Here is an 18,417-nt window from a genome sequence, read left to right on the forward strand (position 1 = left end):
CGAAATTTTCAGACATATTAAAAAATAAAGCATGGGGCAGGAAAAAAAGGACAGTTATCATTACTCTTGTCTACAAACATTAAATTGATTGATTTCACTGATTGAAGTGACCATTGTTAAAAATATTATTGTCCTTTCGTTTAAATCATAAAGTATCAAACGATACTTTTGGGCTCGGCCTTTCGAATAGTGTAGTGTAATCACGGTATTTCTATAGGGCGCGGTCACGTGACTTCGTAAAGTAACCTGAACCGTAACACGGCGAACAGTTTAAATTAGCGACCACTTCGTTCAAATTCGTCGTGGGGACGTAAAGTGACTGCTTAGAATTAAGTTACGACGTTGATTTTAGGTGTCATTAAACTGTAAACGTGTATATAATTATCGAAAAAAAAAACTTTCGGTCGGATAATACACTTGAAAAACTCTACTGATTAGAACTTCAACTAATTTGGACTTCAATGATTGAGGTAAACGTGGGGGTTTCGATTGAGTTAGGACGACGATTTTTGTTATCATTAAACTGTTCACCATACCTATATAATTATCGAGAAAAAAAATCACTTCCGGTCGGTAAATACCGAAGAAAAGCTCTCTACAGATTCAAGTTTTGACGATTTTGGATTTCATTGGTTGAGTGGTTGAGGTAAAAGTGGTACTTAGGATTATGTTAGGACGGTGATTTTAGGTATTAATTCAACGCCGACTAATACATATATAATTGCCGAGAAAAAAAAACAATTAAATCACTTTAAATTGGCGACTTTTTTCCTATGGAGTCCCACAGGGTTCTATACTTGGACCAGTCTTGTTCCTTGTGTACGTCAGCAGGCTGAACTCATCGCTCCTGAGAGGGAAAATGGTCCAGTATGTTGACGCTGCATTAAAGCTCCAACAAAACATGAATTAGAAATCATTTTCTTTTTAGAACTGAATTCATGTATTCAGTTTTTTTTTTTTTTTTTTTTTTTTATTAAATCTGAGGACCAATAACTCCAAATCGAATGCACTAAATTTCTGTTTGCGGTAAAGAGAGATTGAGGATCGCGCTGCTGTGATGGCGGACGATGTCCTCATAGAGGAAACTGATTCCACCTAGTTCCTCGGAATGTACCTTGATCGAAAGTCTGACTTGAGACAATCACGTTGAAAGTACCTGCTCAAAGGTTTCTTCAGGCATTTATGCTATACGGAACCTTTCAAAATTTTGCTCCCGGGATGTACTAAAAATGGCCTACTTCGGCCTTGTACACCCCCATCTAACGTACGAGTTGAGGCTATGGTGCAGCTGTTCTAAATACAAATTTGAGCGAGTATTTAGAAGTCAAAAGAAAGCTGTCCGCATTATTTCAAAATTGAAATCCCGAAATTCATGCAGAGATGCCTTTAGGGAGCTGGGATTGCTAACTTTGCCCTGTCTCTACATCCTCGATGTCGCCCTGTACTGCCGATTTAAGTGCGAGTTGGTCCGGGGCAGGGACGTCCATCAATACAGGACAAGAGGCAGGGACAACCTTCGGTTACATCCGCACAGAACAGCCGCATTCAAACGTTTGCCATTCGAGGTTGGTGTTAAGTTGATCAACAAACTCCCTCATGAAATCAAAAATTTGAATGAACCAACAAAATTTAAAGCTCGATTGAGACACTTTTTGGTGTCGAGGGTGTTTTATTTCGGTGGAAGAGTTTATGATGAGCCGCTAGGATGAAATTTAAAGTAATTCGATCATCCTCTATTTCTGGTGGTAAATTTTAGAAGAGTTTTAAACGTATGGCTGTAAGTATGTATGAGTCTTAGGAATGAGTGTGGACTGTGTATGAACGGGTATGAATGGGGGCAATTTAAAATAAATATACATATTTCTAAATAATTTAATTTGACGATTGTATGCAATTTTTATAATAATTGTTGACACAATAAAAAGTATTATTATTACCTCCGGTCGGAATATATCGAGGAAAAGCTCTACTGATTCAGATTTTGACGATTTTGGATTTCACTGGTTGAGTCGTTGAGATAAAAGTGGTACTTAGAATTATGTTAGAACATTGATTTTAGGTATCAATTGAACGCCGACTAATACCTATATAATTATCAAAGAAAAATTTAAAAAATCGCTAATACACCGGAAAAAAAACTCTACTGATAAAAAGTTCCGACTACTTTGGATTTCACTGACTGAGGTATTATTTCATTTTCCTTAGTATATTCCGATCGGAAGTGATTTTTTTTTCTCGATAATTATATATTTATTAGTCGGCGTTGAATTAATCTCTAAAATCAATGTCCTAACATAATTATAAGTACTACTTTTACCTCAACCACTCAACCAGTGAAATCCAAAATCGTCAAAACGAATCTGTAGAGAGCTTTTCTTCGGTATTTACCGACCGGAAGTGATTTTTTCTCGATAATTATATAGGTAGTCGAGTACAGTTTAATGATAACAAAAAATCGTCGTCCTAACTCAATCAAAAATACCACGTTTACCTCAATAACCGAAGTCCGAAGTAGTTGAAGTTCTAATCATTAGAGGTTTTCAGGTGTATTTTATTTCCGACCGAAAGTGATTTTTCAGATAATTATATGCTCGTCTACAGTGTAATGATACAAAAAATCGTCATTATAAATCATTCATAAATACCTCAATCAATGAAATCCAAAGTGCCCGAACTTCTAATCAGTAGAGGTTTTCCGGTGCATTTTCCGACCGTTAGTTTGATGTGTACCCGAGCAACGCTCGAAAATCGCCCTTCTTTTCTAAAGGGTTTTCGGCCGTCAGTGGCCCAATATCCCTGAAGGGGTATTTCATTTTCTTCACAAAATATATTTGAGTCAATTATACGCTTGAGTGAAGCTCTGTTTTGTTCTTTTTCTTTCTTATCCAGTGAATTCAACATCACTTTGGTGCCTTCTACTCGGCCAGAATCGAACTTCGTAAAGTTTCTGTAGCTATACAAGAAAAATTTGTGGTATTAGAGTTGCTGTGAGAGTTTAATTTGCCTATTACATCTTTCCACTTTCTATAAGGCGTAGTTACTAAAGCTCCATATTTTTGGTATTTACCTTTTACCAGTGAATTCATTGGCAAATAACACACAAAACGCCCCTGGTTTCGGACCCCCCCCCCCCCGAACGAAATTTCTGGCTACGCTACTGGCTGTTCTGTCACCAAGATCTGCCTCTTGGTAACACGCTGGGACTGGATTAGCCGCATGTCAAAACGTATCTAAAACGGTCGTGTCGATGTTGACTAGTTAAATTTTGGCAGGGGCATTACAATTGGTAGCAGATCACAAAATTGAGAGAACAGCCAGCAACCTTTTTTCTTCAAATGAAACTGTTTAATTAACATTATTTTAGTCAATTAAGGCACTTGTTTCAGAACCTGTAGAGGCGAGTTCAGTCTTTATTTAAACGTTTAGTATATTAAGAGCTATCATTTTTCAAAGACTGCAATTTATAATTAAATATTAATCAATTACATCCTACTAATCACATAATAATTTTAATTTGTCCAGAACTCCTATATATATAGAGTACAGGTTGGAAGCATCTTTCCCCTCCAGAAGGCCCCTCCAGAAGTGATCAATGCGCTGGTCACTTCTGCGGTACGACTTACAATGTTATTACATCAGATTTATTTGTAAGAGTTCTAAACTCGCCCTCAACTTGATCAGCTGCTTGACTGGATATCCAATTCTTAGAGTGAAAATTTTGAACACACTTTTCCAGTCTGTTCCTAGAAACACTTAAATGACTAGCTATTAAAGCAGGATCACAAAATGTAACATTCTTAGTAAGGCTATACTTAATAGGAGATTTGGTAACAAGCATATCACATATTTTGACAAGAATATTTTTACAATCAGTCTTAAATTCCTTTACTGCATCTGTACTAAGATTGAGTTTCTTAATTTCAGTCCTTACCGCATTCCCAACTTTTACATGTTTCTCTGCTAGAAAGTTGGCAGAATTTTTGAGATCTACATCTGTTACTGACTTCACTTTGTCAAGGATGACACTTTTGATAAACTGACTCATAAGGTCCTTTAATTAGTGCACTGAGATCACTGTACAGAAAGGGAATCATTGGTTCTTTACACTGATAAGCTTTAAGAAAGGGGTGCAATTGCTGTGCAACATACATAAAAAAGGCAAGCCTAACAGGTAAGATTTTCTCTTTCAGTCCTTTAGCCAAATTACTGTAGCTCTTTGATGATATTTTGATACCTTCTTCTACACCCTCGACAAACTTTTCTAGGCATGGCAGTGCTTTAAGAGCCTTTTCAGCTACTTCAGCATTCTCCAGCCACCGAACAGCACAAAACTTTGCCGGAAAAACAGGATTTTCTTCTTCACTGAACCGTATATACTCAGCTCTTCTGGCAGGCACGTCTTTGAAAACATAGTATATACCACGAAGGAATTCAGCTAGTTTCCATGGAACAGTATTAAAGCCAGACTTGAAACTATTATTAACAGTGTGTAGACCACATGACCCTAGCTCAAGAAAGATTGGAGATTTCTTTCAAATAATTCTAATAAAAGAGAGCTCTTTCAGAAAAGCAAAGTTCACGTTAGATCCGTCCACTGAAACTTGCAATAATTTTTGGAGTGACAAATCCTTTAGTTCTTCCTTAAAAGCACTGCACAAGTCTTTGGCGCGGGACCGGCCTAGGAACGCAGATGAAAAGTAATGTGTTTCCACCTTATTTGTTTTCTTACACCAATCTGTTATCACAAAATCCATCAGAAGTAATTTTGATTTTTTGTTCAGGCTCTTGTCAAATGAAATAACAAACGCATCTGCGTTTCCGCGCACTGTTAAGGACACATTCAAAATAGTAGGGACTGAGACCAAAAGTGATACTGTAGCCTACTTTGAGTCGGCCAAGAGCCATATTCTTGGCGATTTGGCTGTCGGGGAACATGCGTTCGAAGAGCGCCGCTTGCTTACCCGTCGCTGCTAGCGAGGAGTGGTTGTCAACGGCCTGAAGGCACCACAAAATATCTGCCGTCGTAAGATCGTCTTTGGCACAGAATCGCTCCATACGACTTTGCTGGCTCGAAATCGTGCTCTTGGATACATGTTGGCTCGGTGTAGATGCCGGAGTCGTCGGGGGCGCCGGTGGGTCGTCGCACTCGCCAATCTCTTCAACCGAGGAGGGGGCGGTAGATGGTCTCACCTGCGAAACAGAGGAACATAGGGCGATCAGTGTTATTTATTCATATACGAAAATACGAGCGATTCACTGAGAAGACATCTACGAGTAATTTAAAAAAAAAAAACGTACGTAAAAGCTAAATTTTAAAAACTGTTGCACTTACCGGAGATGTGCTGAAGGCACGAATATCAGCTGTCGATTGCCTGGCAGCTAGAGCCTTCTTGTGTTTGGCTGACTTGATATGACTAGTAAGTGCCATCTTCCCCATATTACTGAGTTGCCGGGTGCCTTTGCAAATAGTACAGTAGAACTCTGTGTCCCTCGTCGCTCTTCGAATGTCTCGGAGCGTAGGATCATTAACAATCCAATCATCATGAAAGATGGTTTTCTTGTTGGACATGGTGGGCACGGTGGTTGGACACGGCGCGGTGCGCACGGCGACGAACTGCTGCGAGCGAGCGCCGACTACTGGTGACTGATGTTGTAAACAATCAGGGCCTAGTATCAAGGGCTGCACCATTTTGCCTGTCGGCGTGACCCCCTGGTCACGTGACCGCATACGTCACGAACCTGACGTCTGCCACGTCTACCCGCTTGCCACTATATGGGAGCGTTATGGTTTATACGCTATTACCAGGCCCGTAGCTAGGCTGGGGCAACCGGGGCATTGCCCCGGGGCCCCCGGCCAGGGGGGGGCCCCAAATGAAGGTGGAAAAAATTGAAAATGAAATTAAAGTTTATGTGAAATTTATTGATTACTGTAGGGTCGTAGGGATATTTCATCGAATCATCAAAATGTCTTTATAAAAAAATATTTAAATAGCTTTTCAATATAAAATAATGGACAGATATTGGTCTCACAGAGATTTCGTAACAAAAATAGACAGACTATCAATCAGCCTGTCAGTTGTTACGCAATTAAAGAAATGCAGTTTGCACTTTTAGTTCACCTTACTCCCCCATCCCCAACAGTAATAAACTCGTCCTGACGTCGACGTGACGTAGACGGCTCCGTCTGCCGACTGCCTCTGCCACAGCTGACAGACGACAGTGAGAGTGACTACGACTAGTGAGCTAGTGACAGACAGCCCGGATAAGGTTATGTTATGTTGATGGTAAACTAACACCAAAAACTGACGTTTTGGCGTTCGTCCGTTACTCGTTTGTTACGGTGTTAAAGTGTTATACAATTTGTATTCTTATTCTTGTATTTGTTAAAATGAAAAGAAGCTATCAAAGTGGGGCAAAGAAAAGGCAAGACAAGAAGAAAAGAGAAGAGGATGCTTCAAAGTGTTCTTCCACCCTATCTGTTTGGTTATGTCCTACTACTAGTACTACTACAACTAAAAGTACTAATGTCACATCTACATCTAGTACTGAAACTAGACCAATAATTGGTGAGTGGTTTGAATCTAGATACGGTATTTAGGCCTAATTAATTAGCTTGGCCAATAACTATATAATTAATATCTTAAAATTTAACTATGTTTAAAATTAACTGTGTTAAAATTTAACTAGAGTTTGGATGTTTGATTGAGTTTAGACCACTGTGTCTGACTCAGACTGCAATCTATTCTAATCTAATAAGCAATGTTTGTTTGTGAATTTATCACTAGTCATATATAGGCTACATATTACCTACTATTGTGTAGTGGTCATTTAATTTTTTATGTGATTTTTATGATTCCTTTGGTTTCTACTTCTTTCTGTTTAGGTATTTTATTTGTTTATACATGCACAGCAGCACAGCATGAATATCTATCATAGTAATTTTATATCTTTTTGTGATAATATGATGTAAAAAATGCACCACACTCGCTTGCACATTCATTATTTATGAGGCCATGTATCTACTCTTTTTATATTTTTTTTATATATATTTTTATATATTTTATTATATCTTTACAATGTTATTAAAATTGGCTTTAAATTATATGTTATATGTAACTTAATGTTATTTTGACTTGCTATTTTTTATTGCAGCCTCAGTCCCAGGAAATGAGATTGAAGAGGAAGTTACAGCTCAAGATAACGCTGAAGAAAGTATTGATGAAGAAGTAACATGCCTAGGGCTAGGGCATCAACAAGAAAATTGTGCCAAACCTCCAACAAGTCCTACGTCAAGCAGTGAACTGATCGGCGTAAATGATCAAGTAAGTAGACATGCCAAGTACAGAATACTTATATTATATTTTTCAACATAACAACATATGCTGTTTTATCGCCCTAAACATGGAATCCCTACGATAAAATATTCCATGGTTACATGGAAGTAAACAGTATTACTTCCATGTAAACATGGAATTACAGTAAGTCCCTATTGTTATGATCATGTTTGTAAGAAAAAAATACTAATGCATTGCAATCTACTTACAGGTGGAATGTAGCCGGACGAATAAAATTAATGAAACTTTTTTAAACACCGGAGAACCCCATTTTCCAGACCAGATCATCGATCCAGAGGTGAAAAAACGAATTATTGAATTAGGACTAGGACCCTATCAACCAGTTGGCCCATTTCCATATGATGGAAAACAAGGTAGGTCCTTTTCAGACAATTATTTTACCCTGAAGTCAAAGTCTGGGCTCAAACTGAAAAGAACTTGGTTGTGCTATTCGTCCAAATTGGATTGTGTTTATTGCCAACCTTGCTGGTTGTTTCCCCAGAAAGGACCTGTAGTAGGATGGGATTCAGGATTAAGGGACTGGAAACATTTGTCTGATCGCATAAAGACACATGAGAATTCACAGCACCATGCTGATTCCTGCTTGGTTTATGAGCAATGGCGACGTCATGGCTCAATAGACGATGCACTAGAAAAAGGTTTGAAGGAGGAGCGGAATTTTTGGAGGAAAGTTTTGAAGAGGGTCTTAGATGTCTCCCTTATGTTGGCAACATGCAACCTTCCTTTTCGTGGAGACAGTTGGCATATCACTGATAGAAATAAAGGTAATTTTCTATCATTGATTGAATTGCTGTCAAAATATGACACTATCCTAGAAGATCTAATTACAAGGCCAAGTGGTACTGTTAATTATCTCAGTCCAACAATTCAGAATGAAATTATTTCTCTGATGGCTAGTGAAGTGCTTAGTGGAATTAAAGAAGAGCTTTTGAGTGCGCCTTTTTTCTCCATAATTTACGACACAACACAAGATGTAAGTAAAGTAGATCAGCTAAGCGAAGTTTTTCGCTATGTAAAGATTGACCATGACCAACTCGGAAAACCTTGTGAGTTGAGAATTTGTGTGAAACGTTTACATGCAGTTACTGACCAAACCGCTTCGGGGCTAGAAGACGTCATCATAAAATCAATTTCAGAAAAAGGCCTTGACATAACAAAATGCAGAGGACAAGGATACGATGGTGCATCGGTCATGAGTGGTGTGTATAATGGAGTACAAAAGAGAATCCAAGAACTTGCACCCCATGCCTATTTCATTCACTGTGCCAGCCATAATTTGAATCTGGTTCTTAAAGATGCCGTTGAATGCAATCGAGAAATAGCACAATTTTTTGAGACGGTGCAAAATATTTACAGTTTTTTGGCCACAGCATTGTTCGGGTGGCAAGAACTAAAAGTCGTTTCTGGTTGTACAGAGAATCCGAAGGCTCCTGTTCCTAAAGACAAGGTAACATTAAAGACTTTAAACCCTACACGTTGGGCAGGGAGATATGAAGCTGTGTACGCTTTAAAGGAAAGGTTCGGTGATGTAATGAAAGCCTTAAATAAAATAATTTTGACAAGCAAAAAGCCAAAGGAAAGGAATGAAGCTGAGGGGCTCAAAAAAAGGTTAGAATCTTTTAGTTTTGTTTTGCTCTTGACTGTCCAGTGCAAAATATTAGGGGAAATAAACATTGCCTCAAAATCCTTGCAAACGGAATCTATTGATTTAATGACAGCGTACGATCTCCTAGGCAATGCTTTATTGAAAGTAACCGAACTTCGTTGGTCCTTTGAAGAAGTCTGTAGTGAAGCAGAAGAAGTATGTTCAAAATGGAGGATTACGATTACCCATGAATTTATTGGCCAACGTGCAAGAAAGGTAAAAAAGCACTTTGATGAACTTTGTGAAGACCAAAGACTGACAGATCCTAAAAGCAATTTCAGAGTGACAATATTCTTCCCAATGGTTGATACTATAGTGTCACAAATTGACAACCGTTTTAAAGGCATGAAGCAAGTGATTGATGCCTATAAAATTGTTCACCCTTCTTTCCTGGCCTCATGTTCAGATGAAGAACTGCGTTGTGAAGCTGATAATTTTGTAAGCAGATTTTCAGATGATGTAACGCCATTGTTCAAAGCTCAGATTTTATCAGTAAGGAATGCTTTTCAATCCAAATTAAAGGATTTCAAAGAAGTAAAAGAAGTTGCAAATCTCCTACTCATTGAAAACAGTTCCCTAGCATCAACCTACCCGGATGTACTAACAGCATGCTTTGTGTACCTCACAGTCCCTGTGACAGTAGCCAAAGCAGAGAGATCATTCTCAAAATTAAAACTCATCAAAAACTACCTGCGAAGCTCCATGTCCCAACAACGTCTCACTGATTTGGCTCTTTAGTCTATTGAAAATGACAGAGCCCGAAAAATAGATTTTGACCGAATTATTGATGTTTTTGCTAGTGTCAAGTCAAGAAGAAAGTCTTTTTAGTAAGTTCAGTTGCATTCTCACTATCAAACTAGTTGGGCAATTTTAAACTTGAGAATGAGTGGGTATTACCACCATTGATCATATATAATTAATGGTATTACCAGTATTACCATAAACACCATAAATAAATATACAATTTATTGTGTATTCAAAGGTATTACATAATTAATGATATTACTTGTATGTTTATCTACTAAACTACATTGCTTGGATGTAGGCCTAAGAAGAGACTAAAAAGTTTTAAGACATCAGCACTTATGTCTTTATTTATTTATTATCTATTGTGAATAAAATTTGAAAAAAAAATAATTATGTTTTTCATTTTCCTTTCAGCACTATAAATAGAATACCAATCACAATGGTAAGCTGAAAAAAATAATGGCTCTAAAAACCAAACTAATGGCACCAGGGCCAGGAGTCATACAAATTTGCATATAAAATCATTACCAGTTTATGACTTACCGTAGAAATTTGTAAACATAGTTTAAGCAAACAATTAAGTATTATAGATTTAATAAGAAAAAAAGGTAATAATAATAATAATAGGATAATAATAAAAAAATGCACATAAATTCTAAGCCTAAAGATCCAATTACTGTATGCTTATATCTATTAATTAAAAAAAGTGCGAAATATATAACAAAGGGGGGCCCCGAATGGACTTTCTGCCCCGGGGCCTCCAAGGGCCTAGCTACGGGCCTGGCTATTACACATCAGTAGAATAATATAGTTAAGGACATCCTTATATATTCTTAAACTGTGTGATCTGCTGAAACTAGCAGTATAAATATATTTCAGTTTATATCGATTTGAAAATTGTACAACCACAAAAAGGCGTGTTTGAACTCCGAAATGCAATACATTGGAAGTTTATAAGCGTTATTTTTTTGGTTAAAAACAAACTTTTAGCGGCAAAGTTGTAGTAAGTTTCAACTATAAGTATCTATAAGTTTCATTAGAAGAATTGGAATAAAATATTGTTAATATTCCCTTAGGTTTTTCTATACAAATGAATAATAGAATAATTTTAGAAAGAAATAATATCCGTCGAATCTACTTTTTTTCAATTTGCACACATCTTATTGGTTAATAACTATTTAAATAATTTTATGGATGTTTTAAAATATTTTGTGACTTACCTTAGACAATGTAAATGTCTAGTAGAACCAATGACGAAAAGATTGCAAGTCCAAATAAAATTAGTTCGTTCATGTTACAGCATTATTTGTTTACTGGTTTGTTTAAGACGTCAATACCTAAAAGTAAAAACTACAATTATGCATGTTAATAGATTGATACCACTTAATAGTTACAGCACTCATTTATCTAGTTCAACACTGTTCTTCAGTCTTTTTTTGATTGAATCCACTTCTTAGCTTGTTTAAGCTGTTTCCTCTCGCATTTTAAGTTACTAAACACACCCAGGATGTAGGGATGTTTGTATTAACGTTCATTTTATACAATGTATCATGCTCTCTTCTCAGATTAGTTAGTTTGTGTTCTAAAACATCAAATGGAAGATTTCAGATTGTTGTTTTCTTCTAACAGATTCTCGCATTTTTCGCGAACAGAACTCGGTTTGTACGAGGTTACTTTCGTCTAATCGGTCTGTATTTAGCGGCTCAATTCGAGTTTTTTTTGGACTTAAAACTGTCTAATCGTTCAATTGCGTTTTTACGAACACGTCGTTTTTCTATCCGTTCATTGCGTACATCGTCATCGTCATTACTGATAGTGGGAAGTTTTATTGACGGAACAACAAAGGGCTTTAATAACAATTTCTGAGGCAGCCCTAATAAGCGATTTTTCATGTCATCAATATAGTCAGATGGTGCAAAATGATCACTACACACATAGGCATACTTACAATTTACTGTGTCTCCTCTTTTACACTTTGATAACCAAATCCTACAAGTCTCACTGTCTTTTGGAAACTTATGGTACACTATTCGCTGTTCACTTCCTTTAGTCTTTTTAGACTTATTTGGACAAGTAGCCACAGCACAACAACTCATTTTGACACTGCATAAATAAACTAAATCCACATCAAATCACTGAGGATCAACCTCAATTAAAATCACTTCGGCAAGTGCAGCAGCGTGTAAACGACAGTGCGCCAATGTAACACATGTTCAACGCCAACACGGCCAGTCCCTGCAAGTAGCAACGCGGTGCAGGCGCGGTGGCGGTATCTGGCCTGATCAGGCCAGTGACGTCACGGCACCCTCCTCCCAACACTCCGCCTGCCGTGGCGGCACCGCGCTGAGATCAAAGAAATGGCTCAGCCCTTGATACTAGGCCCTGGTAAACAATAGCCACGCGCGGGCTGGCGGGTGGGTGGGTGGGGGATGGGCGGCTGGTAGGCGAGTCTGTCGCACCGGCCGGGCCGGGCCAGCCGAGCCGCCTCGGCTGCCTGCTTCATGCGGCGCGTCGTCTGCAGGCTTGGACTCGGCGCGGCGGCAGTAAGTTTATTTGTGTAAAGGGATTTTATATTTTTCCCTGACCAACGTCGAAATTCCCTGACTTGAGACCGGATTCCCTGACTTGTAGCATCCCTGAATAATTAGCATAAATTTTAAGTGTAGTGTTTTGTAAGGTTAACTTTTTATTCATTATTTATTTATAACTAGGATGTTTGTGTTCAAATTTTGTGTATAATAGGTGTCCCTGTTTTGGGAAGTATTGTTGATAATTTTTAGTTAACCCTGGAGAGGGCGCGTCACTGATCCACACGTACTAGGTCGCGTGGTGTACAAAAGACCGCACTATGTATTGCTGTCTTTAAATCATTATAATTGATTAAATACTGCTTTATATACAATTCTTATTGATTACAAGGATTTGGGAATAAAATAATGTTACTGAAAATGTGTTCAAATGTAAAAAAAAATCATTTAATATTTTTATATACTACAAAAACAAAATTGTTTTAATAAAAGTTTTTAGTATAAATGAGGAGATATAAAGTGTAGCTTTAAATAAACATTTCTACAAAACAAAATATGTAATTTAAAAGAAAGTAGATTAAAACAAAAATACAAATTTTTAACATAATATAAAAACCTAATAACCAACCGTAGGGTTTAATAATCGAATATCAAATCAAATAAAAAATTAAAAATAACTTACAAACTGCTACGGTAAAACAATTTTTTCGCTCAAACTTTTTACTCTCTTCACTCATCATCGTCTGTATCACTGACATCCCTTTCTGCAGCGGCACATGTAACACAAGCAAAGGATGTGTGTTCCCGGCAGATGAAGCGTTTGACATTGAGGGCACCTCGTGCGACTCTTTCGGTTTTTTGGCTCTTGGACAAAGAACACACCTTCCAGTTTCATGCTGATCTTCTTCGACCACTGGACGGGCTGGTTCTGGTTGGCCACACAGTTGCTGGATCATTTTCCGTAGTAACACAGGCAGTCGTGGCATTCCTGCCCTTTTTATCATTTGAGGGTTACATAGATCTTTTCCCAGAGATTTTATGAAGTTTCTTCTGTCATCTGCGTCCTCAACGTTACTCCGCAATATCACAAAACTGTTGATGCCAGATATGTTCAACATGGAGAAGAACACAGTCAATGGCCATCAGTTGCTTTTTCTGGAAACAGAGTAGGCTGCTTTTCATTTGATCCACGGTGTCAACCCCTCCTTTGCATTTGTTATAGCTGATTAACATAATCGGTTTTTGTTTGTCACCAGCCTCCTCGTCTATAGTGTCACTATGATGAAATGTTGAGAGAAGTAACACAACTTTATTGGACCTAGGCACATATGACAGTAATGTCATGTCACTTTGGTAGGCAAACAAACTTGAGTTTACCTTCCTTATTTTACTCTCTATAAAACATGGGGGTATCACGTTTATTTTTTTTCAATGTGCATACTGAAGTAAGACGGTGGAAGTTCTCTTGCCAGAGGTATTGATCCGTACCAGTTATCCATTGTCACATGGCGTCCGGTCCCTGAAATCGGAGCTATCAACCGAATAGCTACATCTTTTGATGAGTTGCTGTGCCTGTAGGGTCCTGGTGGTTGTCTTGCCGGATATATCTCCAAATTGGCAGTGTAATATGTCCTTGCATCACACAGTCCAAATATCTTTATGCCATAACGAGCAGGCTTGTTTGGTAAGTACTGCCTAAACGAACATTTACCATGAAATGCCTCGAGCATTTCATCAACTGTTACAAAAGCACTCAGTGCATAATGTGCTTGGCATTTGCTGACAAATTCCTCAAATATGTCACGTATTGGTGCAAGATTGTCTAGAGCTTTACGCTGTCTTCTGGAACTAATATCATCAAATCTTAATGCTCTCAACAAAAACTTAAAGCGCTTCAAGGACATGGCTGACCTAAAATACTCAATGCCAAGACCGTCTGTTGACCATAAATCTTCTAGTTTTTGTGTGAGAAGACCTTAACATTTCAGCCAGGTACAAAAGGCCCAGTACAGCGTGAATTTCGTCACGGTCTGTTGACTTTGCGTCTCTCTCTCTGAGAAAGTTTTGTCTATTTTTTCAATCAATATGTTTGTAAAATTTACAATTTTATCCACCAATTCGTCTGAAAAAAAGAGTTTCCAACATTCAATAGGTGAAGTTTTTGTAGTGGCATCACCTCTTGGAGAAGGTAATCGTACGTCAAGTCTCTCACCTCGTAAAATGTTGTATCGCCATACTCCGCCTCGTAAATTCTCAGTGTTCATATGGGTATCCCATCTCATTACGTTGTCCTTGCCAAGAATATAGTTCTCTCCTCTTCTTACATGACCTTGAACATTGAAATCTTCTTCATGGTCTGCCAAGTCATCAAGCGAAACTTCTGAATTTGTGTCATGCTCACTGTAATTCTCTTCATCTTCTGATTGTTCCGATCCTTCTCTCTCAATTGGATTTTCATCAATTGTTTCTATGGTATTCAATTGTTCAACATCCGGAAACAACTGTCTTCGTAAACGCTCTCTCTCTGCATCTGCGGCACGAGCTTCTTCTATTTCCTCCCTTTCCACACTTTGCATCAATTGCAGTAAACGTCTCTCTTCGTCATCCATCACACACACAATATTACTCTAATATAATAAAATAACTTTTAAAACTGAACAATGATATTGCATAACCTAATCAGTCACGTGGTGTACAAAAGTCCGCACAACAGTTCACACTAGAGGGCGCGTGGTGTACAACAGACCGCACCGCTTTGAAATAGCTCTACACTGCCTCGTGTCCTTGACGAAACTGGCTGAGAACAATGGTACGTGCGGAGGGAGAGGTGGGGATAGATGTGCTAGTAGGAGGGGGAAGTGCGGGCTAGGGCTACGGGGTTTCTTTCATAAACAATAACGTGTCTCCTGCGGAAGTTTGTACACCACGCGCCCTCTCCAGGGTTAATAAATATAAGGTGTTATCACCTTTATTTGTGTGTATTGGACATGTTTTGTAAGGGAAGCTGAGTTTTCAGAAAAAAAAATGTTTTTCATATCGCCTGTTTCAGACAATGTCAATAGATGATTCTGCAATAATTAACCTTACTGAACAGTTACATATTTAGAAAATCACAATATAAAGCTGTTAAATATTGCATATCCGCAACAGGAATACCACTGTAGTCAAGCACTAAGTCAGTCTACTGTTCTTATATTTATATTATTTTGATTAAAAAAGTGTTTTATTTATTGTAAAAACACATGTTACTTTGTGTGTGAGGAAAATGTAATTTTCCTTTTAAAAGAGTCTCTTCTATGAATTGTAATTGTAACAGTCAAAATAGCACTATATTGAATAAAAAACATGTGCTTCTAGATAATGAAAAAGTAAGTAGAAATAGTTTGTAAGAAACATATATTTTTAAATGGGTTGTTCTGTGTATAAACACAGACAAAAAATGACAGACACGATTAGCAGTAGAACGTGTCTACTATTCTTTTTTGAATAAACTTAACTTAATAAATTACAACTTTGTGCTGGTTGATTATAGATAATGTCATATTATACAATATACATAGTTTCAACAAAAATAAAAGAAATAAAAAACAACATCCTACTCTCCTCACATAGATCCCAGGGAAGGCTATCATAAACTGAGATTCCAATGATTAGTAAAAATATTTAAATTTTAATTGGTTAACATAAAATTTAGCTGTCCGAAATATTGCTGAATAGAAGATTACGATACACCAACATTTCAACATAATAATTAATTATTGGATAATTTTAGATTAATATCATTTGAAACAATATTAAATATATTATTCAACTCGGAAAATAAAGAAATTCCATTGATATGTTATAAGAACAACAATGGTTTGTAAACAGATCTTTGAGGAACTCCACATCACTAGAAGAATCAGTAGCTCAAGGTACGTACAGAGATTAGTTCAATCACAGACTTTACACCATGAAATCCTGGAGGATACTGGCTAAACTGCATCTTTTTTGTACCTCCAATGTGACCAACCTGAGCAGACGGATCCATAGTATAGCAATCAATTCATGCTAGTGTGGCCCCATATCTTAAAGTAAGAGTCCTGATGTGAACATTTGTATTACAAGTTCTTCCACCTTTACTGTTTAAATATATAAGTGAAATTAAACACCACATTGGTTTTATTTAATTTGTTTATTAATATATAAAAACAAACACAAAATGTTTAAAGTAATAATAAAGTATAACAAAGTAAACTTAACTAAAACACTAAATAAAAAATAACAAATCCAAACATCTTTGACAGATTAAGAGTATGGCACATTTCACTTTAACTTAACCCTATTTCCTTGTTATTTTGTAATCTAATAACAGCTAAACTAATTTTAGATCTTCAGTGAAATTAACTACAAGTGAACATTTTACTATAGGAAACGAATGTTGAGAGATGACTTGTCTTTCCTGCCAAGCGGTTTTTTGTTAATTCCTAACTCATCCACTACCTCTTTATGCATAAATAATTTACTGCTAAATCTTGTACACCTATTGTGATCCTGATCTACATGTCATATTTCATCATAATTGAACCATGTAGCCCTACAGTGAATACGCACAGACAAAAACAAATTTTCACGAAGATTTTTTTTTTAACTCACAGTAAAATAGACATTTCAATAAACCTTTAAATTTATTTTATGATAATAATATACAATATTCTATCCTATACTTTGTGTATATGAGAAAGAATATTTTTATTGCAACTCTGGTTTATTCTAAATAAAATAAAACATTATCATAATATCTTCATAAACAATGTCTCTTTACATTACTTTGTACTCACTGCTTTGGAAAAAGTGTCTTATTATTAAAAATTTTCTAGCATTGAAATTGTTAAACTAGGTTAGACATTGCGGTGTTTTAAAGTATTTTAATTCTACATTAGTTCAGGATAATGCTTTTGTTGATACAAGTGTCATCTCAGTACAACAAATATAAAATCTCATACAAATGCACTTTTATATGAATCCACTTTCAATTTTTTTAAAGAAATTAAATTCACTTTGGTAAATATCTTGCATTACTGTGCTATTACAAAGCTCCATCCAAAGATTATATTTATAAATTTAAATAGAAGAGTGGGCTGAAAATGTATATTATTGTCTTTTGCAAGGATAAACGCAAAATCTCTTATATTTGACTTAAATCCCTTCTCCTTAAAAATTAACAAGTCGATATAGGGCTAATTTATAATGATTTGGTAGTGTCAAATTGAAATTATCATCAATTTAAAATCAAATCACAATGGAAATATATTTCTATAATATTTATGGACCTACATTTGTTATTCGTGAAGTTGGAGCAGCTTATAATTTTACTGCAGTACAAAAAGATATAAATTTGTAGTTAGATATTAATAAATGCTTAATCTGTTTATTAAAATGAACAAATTGATTACTTTATAGAGAGCAAATAAAAACACACAAAACTTTTAATTGGACTTGATATATAACACCATAAATTAACTGAAAATGTTTGAGAATGATTTACACAATAGTAGCTAAGTGGATTCGACTAATCAATTGTGCAGTGATTAGTTTTGTTTAAAGTCCACTGCTACAAATTTCTTTTTCTAAATTACTTTCAACTTTGTGCTGAACTAAAAAAAACGAACCTCATGTTTTCTTTACCATAGATATCTAGTTAATGCAACACTGCATGATTGGCAGGGGACGGAAATTAGAGAATTCTAGATCTCTAATCTAGGTGCAATAATTAATTCTAAATTTAAAATCCTATATGAAACTAGCATTTAGATTGTTCCAGATCTTTTAAATGACTAGCAATGAAATATCAGTAGAAAATTTCATTCAAGTTATCTTCAAATCTTACAAAATTTAAACCTAAAACATAGATTATATAAAAAACTATTCTAACAAAAACTAAATATTAAAAAAAAAAAAACTATGCTAATAAAGACTAAATAATAAACATTTCAATAAACTATCATTGTATAGTCTAATTATAGTTTAACATCGTGCTTTTGTTAATGAAGCTTTCTTTAAAAATAACGAGTGTGTGACTGCTACGTAACGGTTATTTTGTAACAAATTTCAAGATCCTTGTCATGGATCTGTTACTCGTAGGAATAATATTAAAAGGAAT

At 36.3% G+C, this 18,417-nt stretch overlaps 1 protein-coding gene across 1 annotated transcript; it reads left to right on the forward strand.

Moving 5' to 3' along the window:
- The first annotated feature begins 5,773 nt into the window (after positions 1 to 5,773).
- Positions 5,774 to 9,738, forward strand: LOC124372346 (zinc finger MYM-type protein 1-like). Its single transcript, XM_046830727.1, has 5 exons — positions 5,774 to 5,810; positions 6,429 to 6,566; positions 7,153 to 7,322; positions 7,546 to 8,554; positions 9,629 to 9,738. The coding sequence occupies exons 1-5, from the start codon at positions 5,774 to 5,776 to the stop codon at positions 9,736 to 9,738; spliced, it is 1,464 nt and encodes a 487-aa protein (XP_046686683.1).
- The last annotated feature ends 8,679 nt before the right edge of the window (positions 9,739 to 18,417 follow it).

The sequence above is a fragment of the Homalodisca vitripennis genome, unplaced genomic scaffold, assembly GCF_021130785.1.
Source record: "Homalodisca vitripennis isolate AUS2020 unplaced genomic scaffold, UT_GWSS_2.1 ScUCBcl_2969;HRSCAF=8176, whole genome shotgun sequence".
In the NCBI taxonomy this organism is placed as follows: Eukaryota; Metazoa; Arthropoda; class Insecta; order Hemiptera; family Cicadellidae; genus Homalodisca; species Homalodisca vitripennis.

Bases quoted from the DNA above. Each gene is read 5' to 3' on its own strand.
- LOC124372346 (XM_046830727.1), top strand. From the start codon at position 5,774: ATGGGAGCGTTATGGTTTATACGCTATTACCAGGCCC. The intron at 5,811-6,428 runs GTAGCTAGGCTG...AGAAAAGGCAAG, and splicing joins TATACGCTATTACCAGGCCC to ACAAGAAGAAAAGAGAAGAG. The intron at 8,555-9,628 runs GTGTGTATAATG...TGTACCTCACAG, and splicing joins TGGTGCATCGGTCATGAGTG to TCCCTGTGACAGTAGCCAAA.